This window comes from Marmota monax, unplaced genomic scaffold (assembly GCF_021218885.2).
Source record: "Marmota monax isolate L192 unplaced genomic scaffold, Marmota_monax_Labrador192_F-V1.1 WCK01_AAM20220418_F8-fsc00024, whole genome shotgun sequence".
NCBI lineage: Eukaryota > Metazoa > Chordata > Mammalia > Rodentia > Sciuridae > Marmota > Marmota monax.
Genome location: NW_026695224.1, coordinates 25,659,630 through 25,677,659, shown reverse-complemented (window position 1 = coordinate 25,677,659; position 18,030 = coordinate 25,659,630). Strand labels below are relative to the sequence as shown.

At 45.4% G+C, this 18,030-nt stretch overlaps 1 protein-coding gene across 4 annotated transcripts in view; it reads right to left on the bottom strand.

Moving 5' to 3' along the window:
• Znrf1 (zinc and ring finger 1) overlaps window positions 1-18,030 on the bottom strand; it is a 102,950-nt gene that overhangs the window by 6,148 nt on the left and 78,772 nt on the right. For all 4 annotated transcript variants that reach the window (XM_046434554.2, XM_046434553.2, XM_046434551.2 and 1 more), the window contains exon 2: window positions 8,914-9,009. In XM_046434554.2, coding sequence (XP_046290510.1) covers window positions 8,914-9,009 — 96 coding nt within the window. The remainder of the gene's footprint in view (window positions 1-8,913; window positions 9,010-18,030) is intronic.

The following is an 18,030-nucleotide window of genomic DNA, read 5'->3' as shown; positions in this document are numbered from 1 at the left end:
GTACTGGGGATCAAACTCAGTGTCTCATGTGGGCTAGGCAAGTGCTCTACCACTGAGCCACAAACCAATCTCCACTTTCTTATATTTTTGTAACATTCTATATGATGGAGACTCAAAAGTATCTGAGCCATAGTCTCAGGATTCAAGGAGTATAGCCAGGAAGGCTAAATGAGAAAATAAAATGTGCACCATGATGGTCCTAGATAGCCTTTTGGTACACAGAGGCCCAGGTATAAGGGGTATGGAAGAAGTTACCCACTCAGGGTGGGGACTGTCCAGGGAGGGCTTTAGAGAAGGCCACAATGAAGTAAGCTGACAGGCAAAGGCTTGGGTGCAGTGTAGAGATTCCATGCAAAGGTGTGTTATGTATGTACCTTTGAACTGCAGGAATTCTGCTAAGTCAGGTGCAAAGAGATCCGTGGGGCCGCAGAGGGAGGTGAGACAAAGTTCCCTAGGACAAACTTGCCAACCTGTGCCGTGCTGTGTGCCTGAATCTTGTCTACTTAACCAAGAAGCACTGGAGGTGCATCTTGATTCCAGGAGTTCTGGAAGCTCCTGGAGAATGGACTGGAGGAGTCTGAAGATGGAGAACCCACTCTGGAGACCAACATTGTGCAGCAGTGCACATGCTGACAAGGATTGAGCAAAGAGGGGTGTTTGTCACTAGAGAGGAACTCTGGGGGGCAGGCATGAGCATGAGCACAGAAGCGATGAACTGAGTCAGATGGGAGGTGTCAATCCATTAGGCATCTCCATAGGGACATGCTAATGGAGACCTCCTGGAGTCCAGATGTGGGATGCAGAATAGAGAAAGCAAAGACAGATGTGCGTTAAGATTAATATATGAAGGACAGGTGAAAGAGGCAATATAAGGTTACTCATCAAGTGAGCAGACTATGCCTGGAGGGAGAGCTTGCAGCAGGATCACTTCTCGACACTCAAAGACTTTTGTTTTTGAGCCCTGTCAGTGATACAAACTGACATTTCACATGCATGTTTCCTGAGCCTCGTGATCCTACAAGCTAGCAAGGCACACAGTATTGTTCCCATTTTGTGAACAAGGACACAAGCCCAGAGAAGTCCCGCATCTTGCTTGTGAATGGTCGTGTTGGGACTGTGACTGCTAGGGTGGCCTCTTCTGTTGCTGTTTGTGTCCTCTAATTACTTTGGTGGAAAGGGAAATACTAGGAAATCATAAAAATCAGGGTTTTTCATTCCCAGAAAGATCTATGATTTAAAACCCCCATGAGGAACCCTGAGGAAAAAGCACAAAGTAGAACTGATTTGATACATCAGTCTCTGTGCACAGGAATTGTGAGAGAAATCACTTGGCTTCTCAGACACTAGGACAACCTAAGGTCATTTTCTCTGTTGACGTCTGGCTAACCTGAGGGCCCACCAGAAAGGACAATGAACAGAAAAATGAGCAGGCTCAAAGCCTAGCTTCCAGAGAGGATGGAAGCATCCACAGACATTCTTGGCCATTTCTTCCCTCCTGTGTCTTGGGCATCTCACCCCTGAAATGGGTGACATAAATGATATCCTTGACATGATTACAGCTCTCCCTGCCCCTTCACATGCTCCTCCCTCTAGACTTGAGGTGAGTTCCTTGGAGTGTGGCAACACCATGATCCTGAAGCAGATTCCCCTTGCATTTCCCCTACTCAAGGGTGATTCAGCTCTGAGCGCAAAGGGCAAGGTAGACTTCTCTAGGTCCCAAACAGCTCCCCACAAGGGCTATGGTCATTTTCCCTCTGCATGTGCTCTAGGAGGGCCCTTGTGGCCTCCAGAAGCAACGATATGGGTTGGGTAGAGGAGGAAGGCATGCCAATACAGCTTAGGGGCTTTCTTCTTCAACAGGAATGAATTTGACTCTTCTCCCTCTTTACACTAGGGGAAGGGGAATGAGAAGGGGAAGGGTGGTTCGCTTTCTTATTCTAGGCTGAAAGGCCAATATTCCAAGGGCTCAGACTTGAGCATCTGTAGATTCAATGCAGCCTTTTCCTGGCCATTTCACAAAGCAGTTTTATATACCTTACCAGCCAGCCTGGGTCTGTCACACTGGTGGGAAGAAGTACAGTGTGCAGCTGCCCTGCTGGGCTGGCACATGGCAGGAAACACATTTCACTGGGACTAGGTTACAAAAGGCTACCTGGAGGTTCCTGGGGGTGAGGAAGAGGTGAGAGGCTTGGAATCTGACTGCACGGGGAAGCCAGCAGTGCCCACACCTAGCCCAGTGCCTAGGGAGTAGCATTCTTGCATGGCAGAAGGTAGGAGGAAAACAGATCTGCAAGAGGTCTGCGTGGGCTGAGTAAGACTTCCTGTCCCAATCCCCGGGGCTCTGGGAATCAGCAGCCCCCAGGTGTTCCTGAATTTGTAGCAAGGACTAGAAAGGCTGAAGCAGAAGCCTGGCGTTCAACTGGTTCCCACTCGACTTCCATACCCATCTGACAGGAACCTGCGGCCCACAGCCACATGCTGAGGCCACACTGCAGATGGACTCAAGTGCCAAGGACTTGGCATGCCCAGGACCCAGGAGGAGGGGCTCAACAAATGCTGGATGATGAGAACACAGGAGCAAAGCTGAGCTTTCTGCCTTTGGGTTCTGCCTTTTTCTTACCATCTCTCAAACTGTTCTCAACCTTCTTGATACCATGTACAAAGCAACCAATGTCACTGGCCTGGCTGGGGTGGTACTGGATGGTGCCAGTGCCTGTTCTTGCAACCCGACCAGTGAACCAAGTAAGAATGGAGGGCAAAGCTCTCTGGAAACCAAGTGGGAGGTGTGATGCCTGTGGCGGACTGAGGTGGAGGTGATAGCATACTTCTCTCTCGCTGAGATCAGGGGCAGCATTTCTAGCAGCTGTTTTTGTCAAGGAAAAGAAGTCAAAGAGGAGGGTCGGAAGGAGAAGAAGGAAAAGGGCCCTCATTCCTTTGGGCCAGCAACATGGTAGGAGCCTCACAAACAAATCTCAGGGAATCCTAAGAACTTGGGGTGGAGTCTTGGATAAGTTCATGAAGTTGCTAAATGGCTGTGACTCTCAAGTTCAAGCTCCTTCCACCCTGGCACCCTGCCTCCTTCCATTAAAGGACTAGGCTACATAGGCCTATTCCCTTGGGTTTCAAAAACACTACTATCTCAGAGACAGCTTCAAATTTCCCCATTTTTTTGAAGTGTGCATGGGGTCTCAGAAGTAGTAGAGAAACACAAGTATGTGCTCAGAGTAGGCAGTAGACAGTTCAGACAGAAAGATGACCCTGTTGCCCTCTGGCATGCTAGGCTTGGCTCCTCTGCAGAGATCTGTGGCAACACATACCCCAAGGGACCCCCAGAGCTGCTGGTAGCACAGGAGTTAGGGGAAAGGCTGGTGTGCACTTCTGAGCAGCAGCTGAGAGCAGGACCATGTATACATGTTTGTTTCTTAATGCCTTGTGACAGTGACAACGAAAGTGGGAGCCAGAGGGAGAACACCTAGCAAATGATGCAGGCTCTGTCCCTGGCCTCATTTCCAGTTTATGTGTGGAATACTGGCTGGTCTTGCACCCTCTTTAGTGCAGAGCTGCTGGCCCAGTCTGCTAGAGAGGAGTCCCTAGGGCATGCCCAGGACAGGGTAGCGACACCAATGTCAGGCCTTGCTGGCTCCTTCCATGGGATTCTGGGGTGCTCTACCCTTTAGGCAAAGGGAGATTTTTTTTTGTGGTGGTGGTATGGGAGATTGAACCCAGGGACACTCTACCAATAAGCCATACCCCCAGTATTTCTTTTTTATTTTGAGAAAAAAGTCTCACTAAGTTGCCCAGGATGTCCTTGAACTTGTGATCCTTCTGCCTAGCCTCCTGAGTAGCTGGGATTATAGGCATGTGCCACCAGGCCTAGCCAAAAGGGGAAATCTAAAGCAGCAAGTGTGCCCTACCAGCAGCACCCCATCCCAACACCTCAGGACTAGGAGGTGCAATCCAACCAATTTGGTGAATTAGGCTGCAATGAGGATAACCCAGAAAGGTGAGCCGACTAAAGTGCAGGCCTGGGGTGCTCCATCTTTACAGAGTTTGCCCACACTTCCACACAGCGTCTTTTCTAGTGTTTTCCCCACTGGCACCAAGTCCCTGCAGGCCTCCCTCCCTCCCACTCCTCATGACCCAGCAGTGGCCAATCTGGCTGGTCAGATGGTCAGAAATGGCTGGCAGCCCTGGATGAACTCCCTCTTCTTTTTCCCCTAGCAGGAGGAACATCAGGACGGACACTGTCACAAATGCCAGGCTCCAGCTTCTGGCCAGCATTTATCAAAAGCTCTGGGCAGAGCCTTGCACAGGGCTGGGTTAATTCCTTGGCCAGGATAAGGCTTTCCTAGTCCCAAGATAAGACAGGTTACTTCCATCCCAACATCAGGGTCTCTAATGGTAGGAGACAAAGGAAAAATAAGCACCTATTTGTGCAGGTCTGCCAGCTCAGGGTACCAGAAAACAGGAGGCTTTCTGCTTTTAGGAGAGCCACATTTGCTCTCCTTTAAAGAATGCTTTATAGCATTTCCAGAGAGGGGAGGGTGGGCATAATGAGTCAAGAAGCTGGGCATGGGCCTGGGCCCCTGAACAGAACTGGGAGAAGAGTCTCCTGAAGAAGCACATGCTGGCCACCACACTCTCCTTGACTCTGCTGCAAACCCCCTGCCCAATGGAACCCCTCAGTGCTGAGGAACCCTGACTGGTCTTAGAACAGCACCCCTAAGCTTTCAGGTGACCCCCCCCCCCATGGAATTGTGATTCTCCTTTGGTAGGGGCAAAAATGAGATCCCTATCTCAGAGCTTGTTCTGCTATCTGAGCAATTTGAAGGTCAAAATTCGTGCATGTATTTTTCAAAGCAAGTTCGTCTATTCTCAGAGCCACAGAGATGTTGAAAAGGGACAGAAATGAAAAGGCCCATTGAAGCTGTCCACATTTACCCACAACCCAGCCTCCCACCTCCTTCCTCTCTCCTGCATAGCATCTTTATCTGCCAGGAGTCCTATGGATCTAACAGTACTTTGGGGCCTACACCCTTCCCTACCCCTAACCTCTGCTGTTCATAAGCCTCCCCAGCTGGTGTGTGTCCAGGAATACCAGGTGTTGGTCTTCACTTTTTCTTTTAAGTACTGGTTGAACCAGTTAAACTAGTCTTGCCTTTCCTAAGCTTGGAAGAAAAAAAGGAAAAGAAAAAAATCTGGCAGGCAGCTACTGGAGATATTTGGAACTCTCTGCTCAGGCCAACCCCATAATAAGAAAAATACTACTTCTATTTGTCTCATTTAGGAGGTTTCTACTTTTTTTCTTTGGTGGTCGACTGAATTCCATTTTACATAACCATCATAAATTTTCTAAAACTTTCCCCAATTGTTGCCAGCAACTTTGGAAGGTGAATGTGTGGGGGTGTAGATGGGAAGTCTCCAAGGGCAGTGACCAGGAGTTTCAGTGACTTTTCATGAGAAAATAGAACTTCTTTATCATCTAAGAAAGCCTCACCTTGCGTTCTTTCCAGAAAGATTCAAAGAGTTCACACCTCAGAGACTCCAAATGTCTTCAAAAGATAAGGCAATACAAAGCACACGAGGCTAAGGTGATGAGAAATTATGGTAGAATATATTCCTGGAGAAACCATCTGTGGCCCTAAAGTGCGAGTGCTCCATCTGAACTAGAATGCTCCTGGTATGCCCTAGGGACTCCTCTCTTCACACACAAACACCCCCCCCCCCCCAGGTTGCAAATGCAGTCCTCCCTGCTAAAAAGGTTTAAGCATTTTCAGAAGACAAAGATTGAATATGAGGAGTTCAAGCCACCAAAGCCTCCTTTCCACATTACTCATATACACAGAGGGGCTGGAAATTGAGTCTGAAGCACCTTCATCACTTTCATACAACTCTACTCACAGGATAGGAAGTGACTGGCCTGTGGCCTCTCTGCCTCTGGTGGTAAAAGATTGACTTAAAATTTTTTTTTTTTATACAGTGTCTCACTATGTTGCCCAGGCTGGCCTCAAACCTATGATCCTCCTGACAAAGCTTCTGAGTAGCTGGGGTTACAGGTGTGCCCATCACACTCAGCAAGGATTGCCTATTGCAAAAGAACCTCAAGTTTATTTTTTATTTTGGTGTTGGGGATTGAACCCAGGGGTGCTTTACTACTGAGCAACATGCCCAGCCCTTTTTAAATTTTATTTTGGGACAGGGTCTCATTAAGGTGCTGAAGCTAGCTTCAAACTTGAAGTCTTCCTACCTCAGCCTTCCGAGTTGCTGGGATTACAAGTGTGTGCTACCACGTCTGGAAAGAGCCTCAAGTTTAAAGACTCTAGCTTACACATATGCACATACGCGCACCCCAGAAAGGTGGCATCTCAAGTAAGATGAGGGGAAAATGAGAAACAGAATAAAAATAGTAGCCCTCGACCTCCAGCTGGCCAATATAAGGGACCCTCCCCTAGGCTGCTGGTGGGAGGGCGACCAGGAGCACCAGACACTCAAGTGCTGACATGGAGGATTCCTGGGGACATCTGAAGGTGTCATGGGCAGTTCTCTGGGAGAAGAGCTGGAGACCCTCAACTTCCCATTTTCTGGCATGGTGGTGTGGGATCACTCCTAACTCAGGGTGGCCCCGAGAACATTCTGTCCTTCACAGCTATTCCTCAGTTCTTCCTTACAACTCTAAGGGCCAAGTCTGCTATACGGCATCTTTGTGTTCTTATGACAGCAAGGGCAGTGTCTACAGAGAGGTCTCCCCAGCAACACATAGGACAAAAAAGTCTTCAGGAGGCGTCAATACATGTGGGGCAGAAGTGAATAGAGCATTTGAGGCTGTGGGTGGGGAGGGCCATGAGACACAGGGAAGACTACTCTCCCTCCATGGTTCCAGACAGAGATGGTCAACAGGGACAAAGCTGAGCTTGAGTGTGGGAAGCCTGGAGCACACATAACAATGGATCCAGGAACATGGCGGCCGCCAGTCTCTGGGGAACAAGGAAAGGCTGTCTGTCTACTGGGAAAGAAAGGGTTTCCAGATACTAGGCAGGAAATATAGGGAAAGGAAACACCAGGAGTAGAGTCAGGGCATGATCTGCCCTGTAGCTGAGGAAAGCAGGTAGCATTCCTGCCCACAGAAATAATCTTTTGGCCATGCAAGTTAAGTAAGAGATTTGAGAATACAGGTTGAGTATCCCTAATCAGAATATCTGAAAACCTGAAGTGCTCCCAAAATCTGAAACTTTTTTTCCCTTGGTGTTGAGAATTGAACCCAGGGCTTTACACAGGCTGGACAAGTGCTCTACCATTGAGCCAAATCCCCAGTCCCCTGAAATCTTTTGAGTGGTGATATGGCTCCCCCAAATTTCAGATTTTTTGGATTAGAGATGTTCAACTGGTAATGTCTATGTAAATGTCCCCAAATCTGAAAAACTCCCAAATTTGAAACACTTCTGTTCTAAGCGTTTCAGATAAGGGTTACTCAACCTGTGGTAGGATATGTTTTCAGCAGAATTGAGCAGATCAGATTAGTCACCGATTTATTTCCCAGAATCAATGGCTGATGCTTTATGTGGGAAGAACATATCTGGTGTGAGGAAAGCCTTTCCAGGAAATGTCCATTGTTAGGATGGGGGCAAGGAAAAACAAGTCTTCAGATTCTGAGATACCATAACTCTTCTAGTCCCTGCTCTGACTTTTTTTTTTTTTTTTGTGGTGCTGGGGATTGAACCCAGGGCCTTGTGCGTGCAAGGCAAGCACTCTACCAGTGGAGCTATTTCCCCAGCCCCCCTGCTCTGACTTTAATTTGAGAGGCTGGGCCTACTGCAGGGTTAGCCAACACCCATGAAGTTCTCTGATGAACAGAATTTGGAGATCAGTTTAAAGACATAATAATGGACAACCACAGTGCCCCAGCAGCATAAGCTAAGCAGCACTATGCCATCTATCTGGAAAACTGCCATAAGAAGCCTATGGAAGGCCTTGCCTCTCCCACGACCACTGCCAACCACGTGTCAGGCTCTGTGCTAAGGTAAGGGGTTTTCTGTGTAATATATCTTAGGTCAAGAATCCCATGGATGAGGGAATGCTATCACCATTTTATGGACCAGAAAACTGAGGCCCTACTATGCTAAGCAACTTATCTGAGATAATAGTGAGTGGTAGAGGAAGGTCCAAACTCAGATCAGCTGAACTCTGAATCTTTACCCATAGTATACCAGGCAGTTGTTGACACTTTTTTGTCCCTGGAGATATTAGGGAGACTTGAATGTCACAGAATCCTGGGCTCCATGATCCCCCCTCCTGCTATATTCACTGCTTAGTTTCAGGGCAGCCTCCAAGGTAGGAAGCCTTGGTGGAGCATTGAGGCTGTGTGACAGCACTTGAATCCATAAAGGGTGTCCTTAGATTCACCGATTCCCTCATGTTCTCTGCTGCAGGGAGTCAGAGGGCTTAATCAGGTGTTCACCTGAGTTGCAAAGTGAGGTGATGACCAGGCTTCCAGTATCCTGTGCATACCACCAGCGCACAGGCTCCTATTCCCCAGGGAGGGACCATGCTCCTGCTAGCCCCCTTTGCTGGCTTTTAGAGTGAGTCTGGCTATCTTGGGGCCTGCTATGGTCAGGTGTGCAAAGGATGAAAGAATGGGTATGTCCATGAAACAGAAGGGGTAGAGGGAAGATTATTGATGAAGCCCTGAGAGCTTTCACGGTGCCATGGACCTGACCCCTGGGCCTACCTTTCTTGGCCCATTTCTTTGCCACTAACTTGTACTCCCAGCTCCCTGAAACAATATGTTTCTTATCACCATGTAGGCATTCCTGCCATAAGGCGAATAAAACTGTACAGTTCCCCTCAATCAGAGCCTCTCCCAGAACTGGTTATACCCACAACAACCTCAGGAGGCCAGCAAGGCCCAGCCCTTACCATTGTATGAGAGGCGAGGTTTGCTCAGACACATTATAAAGTGCATTTCCATCTCATCAGAAGCCACAGACTTGGAGCAAATGGGGCACTTGAAACCTGAAAGAGAGGAGAACAGAATGAAATGTCTTCTCCAAATCCAAAGGATCTACAATAAATGTAGACACACTCAAATGATGTGTGTAGGGGTAGCATCAACATGGACAATGACAATCTAGACCATCATGACTGTGGCCTTCCCATCACAGCCTTTGGCTCCCAGTTTTCTCTAAGGCTCTCCTGTCACATACCCTTTGATAATGTTAAACAGAGGTCACCGATATGTGGTTTTAGCTTAATTTTCTTCATGACCCTTTCCCAGTAGGGTCTAGTAGACAACAAGGATAGAGGAAGCAAATCAAGACAGCTGAATAATCAATCTTTTTCTATGGGGGCTACTGGGGACTGAACTCAGGGGCACTCGACCACTGAGCCACATCCCAGCCCCATCTTGTATTGTATTTAGAGACAGGGTCTCACTGAGTTGATTAGTGCCTTGCCTTTGCTGAGGCTGGCTTTGAACTCATGATCCTCCTATCTCAGCCTCTTGAGCTGCTGGGATTATAGGCGTGCGCCAACATGCCCAGCCTGAATAATCAATCTTTGAATAACAAAGAATTTAATATTTTTCTACCTCACAGCCTTCAAACCATTTGGCTAGATCACCCTTGGGAGGAATTACCATAGTCACCTGCTCAGACTCCTCTCCCACCCAGCCAGGCAGCACCTTCATTCCTCACCCAGCACACCCTGTGCCTCCCTCATGGCTAAGGCAGCTGTCTTCTGGGAAGGAAAGCAGCAGTGTAGCCCTCCAAAGTGCTTCCAAATGTCACCAAGCGAAATAGCTATTTCGAGGTGCCAGGTGAACACAGGGTTTCATGATCTGCTATTTTATTCCCAGAGAAGTTTGGACCATTTATATTCCCAAAGGTTTCATTAGCACTGTTTTAGTACTAGTGAATTCTGGTCAAGCATCTTTTGTGTTGAACTCAATGCATTAAGTAAACCTAATCCCTAGATTTTGTTTTGTTTTGTTTTGTTATACTGGGGCTTGAACTCAGGGGCACTTTACCACTGAGCTACTTCTTCTTACTAAGTTGCCAAGGTTGGCTTTGAATTTTTGATCCTCCTGCCTAAGTCTCCCAAGTCACTGGGATCACAGGTGTGCACCACTATGCTTGGATCCCTAGTTTTCTTTTCTTTTTTTAATATAATAGAAACGAATATTTTCAATCTTTTCCATTTTACTTTTATTGAAATAATTGTTAAATAGGTCAATTCTTTTCCATGTAAATTCTATCAAAAAGATTCACTGATATTGAAAAGTTATTTATTTGCATCAAAAAAAAAAAAAAAAAAAAACCTGCAACACAGCTTTTCTTTCGTGACTATGATTCCTACTTGCCCATCTGCACTTCCTAATATGGCATATCTAATTCCTTATGTGAAGATTTCACACTCCTGTTACTTTTTGGTCTAATTTTTCATCCACAATTTTATTTGATGTTGGTAATGACTGTCTTTAGTATTAGTTATGAAAAGATAAAAGGCCAAGCACTCAAAATTGACTGTTGTTGGTCTCAGAACAGAGAAGAGTTCATACCTTCCCAGTGTTCTTCCTGTGGCTACTTCCCTCATCTGTGTGGAAAGTTGTGACTGGGGTGGGTGGCACTGAGGTAGGAAGCAAGCTGGCACAAGCATTTGCTTCAAGTCTCCCAAATACTCTTTTTTTTTTTTTTTTTTCCAGTGACAATGCTTTGAACTACAGGACCAAACAGTAAATTCAGGGCCTGGTTAACTATGGTCAAAATGGACACTCTATGGAATGGTCCCCAATCCCTTAAGACCTTCCCTCAAAGATTATCAATATCTAAGCATCTCAGCTAAAAAGCCTTGGAAATGGTACCAATCCAGGGACTCCAGACAAATTTTTTTCATTTCTGACCTCTGCACAGTTAAAAAACCAAAAGACTGAAAAAAGAACTTAGGAGTAAAGAGAGTGGTATTCCACCCCCAATTTTCTGGTAGAATTGGTTCTAAAATGCACCAGGCTGATTATTTTATAATCAGTTTAAAAATGTGCAGATCCAGTGCCACATACACAATGGAGAGATGAGGAATGAACCTGAGTCTCAGAATGAAGATGCTCTTCATTTCTAACCCCAGTCCCTTGGTGTTCTCACAGTGTTGTGGTTTTTTTCCAATTCAAAACAAGGTTTTGAAAACTTTAAGTGGCTACAGGACACCTGCACTTTGAACTTGCTAAGTTAGTATCCTGCTTGCAGACTGAGGGCTGAGACTGTGGTAGCACAGAGGGAGGTACTCTTCAAGGTCCTTTTGAGGTGTTTAAAGTAATCTTTCACCAGGAAAAGCCTTACACTTCCTCACTTTCCTGATAATTTAGAATAGATGCACGGTTACCCAATGTAAGCATATGCACTCCCTGTATTCCAGTGTGGTTCCTTGAGTGCAGAAGGGGGGTCAATTTATAGGTAAGGCGTTGGCAAGCAGGCCACCCAAAAAGAAGGTCTACCAGGACATGTCACCAAATGTGTATGTCATGGGGGAAAAAGGATCAGAGCAACCCTCTCATTATACAGAGGAGAGAACAGGCTCCAGTGAGGCCTTGGAGTCTTGAAAGGTCACATGAGTGACATGGTAAAGCCAAGACTAGACTTCTTAGCTCTGAGCCCAAAGTTCTTCCACTAGGGAAGAAAGAGTTAGCCACAGCATTTTAAGAAAGAGGTAGGGGCTGGAGTTGTGGCTTAGAGATAGAGTGCTTGCCTAGCATACGTGAGGCACTGGGTTCAATCCTCAGCACCACAAAAAAACAAAATGGAGGAAGGAAAGAAGGGAGGAAGGAAGGGAGGGAGGGAGGAAGGTTTGGAGGCTGGGAATGCAGCTCAGTGGCAGAATGCCTGCCCACTTCCCTCCATGCATGAGGCCCGGGATTCAATTCCTGGCACTGCAAAAAAGAAAAAAGAGGTAGACTGGGAGATGTTGCCTCTGGAAAGGAAGAAGCTTGGTGACAGGAGGCCTGCATTTTAACTAAAGGGAGGTTAGTACCCCTGGGTGCTTTTGTTATGTGTTATTTTGTGAAGGCTCACAAAATAACCCTATGTAAGTGGGAAATGGGAAGATGACCCAGGTGTTCCAGCTTCAAGACCCTGGCAACTAATCTACCCCTTGTGGACCTTAAACTCCTCATCTAAAAGATAGGGGAATTCATTTTACTCTTGCAAGGATTAAATGAAACAAGAAACATGGAAGTACTGTGAAAAGAAGTGAACCAAACGTAGGTGGTAGAATCATCATTGGGCCAAGTGGCACTGGATGGGACAGGAACGAATAAAAGGGTTAAAGGAAGGACTTAGGATAACTGCGGTCTATGGTGATGTACTTGTAGGACCCTGAACAAGGGAAGACTGGCCACAGGCCAAGCAGTCTGCTGGAAGTGGCCAGCAGCCACATCTCTGCTGGATCCCACAGTTTCCTTTGAACTTCTAGAGCACTGTGCACGGCTACTGGCACTTTCCATACCGCCAATGAGGAAACAACAGTCTGTTTAACCTCTACGGCACCACCTCTTGGATATGATGATAAAGAAATAACACTTTGCATTTACTGACTTATTTGTATGGACAGTCACTGTCCAAAAAGGATTTACATGCCTTCTCATTGCAAGGTAAAAATAAGGTAGGTGCTGTTATTAACTCTGTTTCACAGACAAAGATATTGAGGACCACAAGATTAAGGAAGCTGTTCTAGGTTAATGCAGCTATAAACAGCCAGAGCTAGGACACGACCAGAGAGTGCCCATGGAGCTGGCACTTCTGTGCCACTGCTGGCTAGCACAGAAAGAGGAGTTACATGGCAAAACGAACCCAGACATGGTCTTAGCGAATACTCATTTCAAACCTTACAACATGTCGTTGCATTTCTCCTGAAGTACCCATGGTTCTGAATAATCCCATCACAATGGTGAATTTAGTTAATTTTTCTGGGAATTCTGTTAATGTGGAAGAACAGAGTTCTGCTTTCCACTTGGCACTGAGCCTACAGTACTGGTTAAGATGTTGGGTTTACAAATTACCTTTTAAATGGAAAATAAAAGAAAAAAGAGGGACAGAAAAATACAGAGAGCTAAGGGAAAAAAAAAACTAATGTCCCCACTTTCTTTCCTGAAAGGTCATCCGATGATCACGATGGATTCTACTACTCTACTGCCCCAATCTTTTCTCGTAATTGTCCAGCCTTGATTCAGCACCAATAGCCCTATGGAATGATAAATACTGTGATGTTTGTGAGCTATCTGAAGGTAAAATATCTAGAAAATTTTGATTCCATTTGGAAAGAAGTCTGTACCAAATGAAAAACAGCCCTGCAAACAAAAATAAACCAATGATCTTCAGAGTAATCCAGTTCACATGACTCTGTCAAATTTTCTCAGAGGCCTCAGAAGCACTTGGGAACAGTGAATCAGGGGGGCTTTACATTCTTTCAAGAGAAAGCCTCAGGTAGGCTCTTCAGAACTCTCTCAAATTGTTCTTAGATCAGATGCTGCCTGGTATACCCTGGAGGCAGGGGAAGAGAAGCCAGCCCTCCAAGGCCTTCAGGTGCCTGTCCATCTGCATTTGTTACATGTCTGCCACTAACATGGAGGGAGATGTCAGCTAGCTCAGGCTTGCTGGCCAAGTCTGACCCTCATTCACCTTAAGCCACTGTCTCTTGCATCAAACTGAGGCAAAGGTAGGAACTTGGTTCCTGTCCTTTTATGCTAATGTCTCAGAATGAGGAAGAACTGTCTGACAGTACCGTAGGTAACTTATCTGTGATGGTCCTATTCTGTGCTAGTGGCTCAATAAAGCAAATGATGATATAGGATTCCACTGAGAGTAGCCAAGAGAGTAATTCTAATGAAGACCTCATTTCTTTCCTTTTTCTTATCATCAGATAGGTTGTTTCTACATCCAGAAGAATGGAGGAGAGTCCAATTCATCAGACACTATGCTTACATGGGGAATACCTTGCTATTTTGACATCTACCAAAGACCAAAGCTCCTAAGAGGAGACAAGTCTGTCCTTGTCCCTGGTGACAGTTTTAGTGCCAGGTCAAAGGAACAGCCCATTGGTAGGTAATCCCAAGAACACTCAGAGTCACGTGCTTTGACAAGCATCTTCTTGGGTCAGGTACCCTGGTCCTCAGACATCACCAGGGTCCTTCCCATCTCCTGGTGCAATTAAGGAAGGATGGGGCAACAAGATCCAGTTAGAAGAACTCTCCTAAACCATTATAACACTCAGCTTATAATATAAGTTAGTTTTTGAGCTCTGGGGACCAATATACTTCTCATTATCCCAAACTGCTACTTTCTCCTTTAAGACCTGATTTCCCCTGGCAGGACCATGTGCTGACTGCATGTTGCTCCAGTTTTCTCCCCCTCCTTCTCCTCCCTCCCTATGCTGATGCGCTATTTTAATGGCTGCCCCAGTTCTGCTTGTCTCTGGGATCACCTAAAGGTAGAAGAATCAAAAGAAGCAACCAGGGTAAAGGAAGATGATCACCCTCACTGGGGCAGGCCTCCTGTCTAGGGGAAGAGGAGATATGCGGACTCCTCTCAGCCTGGAGCTCCAAGAGCAACTCCCCCAACTCTGTTCTTACAGGTCAGTTCCCAGTTGCCAACTCTGATCTCTCCCTGTCACATTCTTGTAGGGCTTAATGTCAGTAAAATGGGACTTGACCAAATGAATTTATTAAACAGGATTTATTACAAATAGAAGATCAGAGAGGTAACATGAGATTTGGTAAAGGTATTACATTCTTCATTCACAGACACAAATACATTTTCCTACTAAAAAACAAATGTATAATTTATCAATTGCTGAGGTGCAAGGGAGTGTCTCCTGGAGAACATTTTGAACCGAGGAAAGGCACTCAGAATTGATCCCAGTGGTGGTGCTCAGAATTGATCCCAGTGGTGGTGCTCAGAATTGATCCCAGTGCCTCACATATGCTAGGCAAGTGCTCTACCACTGTTTTTTGTCTCTTTCAATACCTCTCTTCTAGACTCAGTCTCTGCAGTTTTGTTCTAGGGCCTGGGGGCTCACCTATTTATCCAGGAGACAAAAGAAGATATTTGAAGAGACCTACACTGACAGCTAAAATCAATTTGTGTATGTGTGTGTGCATACCTGTTGTGATAGTTAATTTCATGTGTCAACTCGACTGGGTGATAGGGGGCCCAGATATTTGGCTAAATATTGTTTCTAGGTGTGTCCATAGGGTGTTTCCAGATGAGGCTGGCATTGGAAGTGGCAGACTATACAAAGCAGTCTGCCCTCCCCAATAGGCAGGCCTCATCCAATCTGTTGAGGGCCTGAATAGAACAAAAAGGCAAGAAAGCGAAACTTTGCTCTTGTTCTGCCTGAGTGCTCCAGTTAGGACAATGAGCCTCTTCCTGCTCTTGCACCATCAGCTCTCCTGGTTCCTGAACTCAGGCTGGAAATGTTTTGTTACTTCTGGGGTCTCCAGTTTGCAGGTGATCGGCTAGGACTTCTCAGCCTCTGTAATCATGTGAGCCAATTCCTTATAATAACTCTCTTCACATAGAGGTTCTGTTTCTCTGGAGAATCCCGTGTATTAAAATGTGAAACAATAAAATTTAAAAGACTGACGATGCCACAAGTTGGTAAGGATGTGGAGCAACTGGAACTTTCATATATTGTTGAGGAGTGTACAATGATAGCCATTTTAGGAAAAGGTCATATTTTTCTTTTTTAAAATTTTATTTAGATGTTGATGGATCTTTATTTTATTCATTTATTTACATATATGTGGTGCTCAGAATTGATCCCAGTGCCTCACACATGCTAGGCAAGCACTCTACCACTGAGCACAAGCCCAGCCACAAAGGTCATGCATTTCTTCATAAAACAAACATACTCTCAGTCTGTGAGCTAAGTAATTTCTCGTGTATATATTTACCCACCTCCAAATGAAAACATGTCTGCAAGTAGACATTTACAAGAATGTTTATCACAGCTGTATTATGGACAGCCAAACTGGCCATTAATAGAATGGATAAAGAATCTGTGGAATGTTCATTTAATACAATGGAAAACTACTCAGCAATAACAGGCAACAAGCTACTGACACATGCAACAAATTGGATGAACATTAAAGACATGCCAAGTTGGGGCTGGGATGTGCTCAGTGGTAAAGCACTTACTTGCCTAGCATGTGCAAGGTCCTGGATTCAATCCCTAGCACCTCGAACACATAAAAAAAGAAAGAAACAAACAAAAAACAAAAGAGCACACAGGATGATTATAATTATTATGGTAAGTTCTAGAACAGACAAAACCAATTGATCATGGGAAAAAAACAAAAACAAAAAAAACAATGGTTGTCCCTAGAGGGTAGGAGATTGAGAAAGTGATAAAAAAAACTTTCTAGGGTGATAGGAGTATTCTATATCAAGAGAAGGGTTTGGAGTACATATACATGCATTAATTTGTAAAAATTTATCAGATTTGAGATTTTTTTGTTTGCAAATTTTGCCTCAATCAGAAAAACCCATAAACAAATACAACTACAGTTAATGACATATCCACTGAAGCTTTTAGAGGGAAGTATACTGATGGCTGCATTAAAAGGAAATACATAAAAAAAAGACACATGGATTAAACTTCTTCCAACTTTTCTATGTATTAGAAATTTTCATGATGAAACACTGAACAAAAGCATCGAGCAGGAAGCTGTGTTGTGAAGAGAAAGCAGGGGAAAAAGGTGTGTGTGTGTGTTGGCAAAGGTAAATTTAGTGGTCAGGAAAGGCTCTAAGGAGGTGACAGGTAAGCTGAGACCTTGATGCATTAGACCAGCAAGGGTGGAGCATCTAGGCATCATAACAAGGACAGTGGGAGACACATCTGAATCCTTGCATACACTCAGAATACCTTTCTTTCACTGATGGCTGGGTACAGGATTCTTTTGCTCTTGTACCATCAGCTCTCCTGGTTCCTGACTCAGGCTGGAAATGTTTATTACTTCTGGGGTCTCCAGTTTGCAGGAGGCTATAGGCTAGGACTTCTCAGCCTCTGTAATCATGTGAGCCAATTCCTTATAATAACTCTTTTCACATAAAGGAATATTCCTTTTATCTTTAGTGATATAGAGATGAAATTCCACCATCTTCTAGCTTCTTAGTGTTGCAAATAAGAAATCTGGGGGCCAATGTGATTTTTTTCCCCCTTTGTAAATTATTTGTTCCCCTGGCCTGAAAGCTTGAAAGATTTTTCTCTTCATCCTAAGAGTTCAAAATGTTACCAGGATATGCTAGGTGTATCTTTTCTCATCAGTTATATCTTTCAGTATGCAAACTCAGGTCTTCCTTCTTTTACAGAATTTGTTTTTCCTGTTTTATCATTTCTTTAGTGATTAGTCATGAATGCTATTTACTGATTATTTCTAGCTTTCCTTCTTCAAGCTATACAGTACAGCTGTATTTGCCTGCTCCCTTTGAAGTTAAGGGTAGGTTTACTATCTTAGCCAATAAAATGTGAGTAGAAGTAATGAATACACATCCAAGAAAACTTGAAGAGCCAGTGCATGATTCACCACACTATTTGCAATGCTGCAGTGGTCAGGAAAGAGGTGTTGAGACAAAGCCTGGTAGCCTGGTAGCTTTGGGTCCCTGGGGAACTGTTGAGAGCCACAGCCCAAGAGGCCCCAGCAAACTTCCAGCTGATTGGCTCACTGTGGCCCCAGAAAACTTCCAGCTGCTAGCTGATTGGCTCCTCTGTGGTGATGCTCATTGGGCTGTTTCCCCGCCCTTTCAGACCACAGAGCTGCTCATTGGGGGACTCTTTTGGCTCCGCCCATGCAACCCAGCCAATCGGCCTCAAGAGCAGGAGGAGTGGGGGGTTGGGAGGCTCATGGGAAGCCGGTGGTGGCAGTTGGGGTCTGAGGGAATTCCTGAAGAGCTCCTGTGGAGTGCCTGTGTGTTCTAAAAATAAAGTTAGTTTCTGCTTGATAAGTGGCTCGTGAATTGTGCCCAGCCAGACTGCGGCAGGTAACAACAG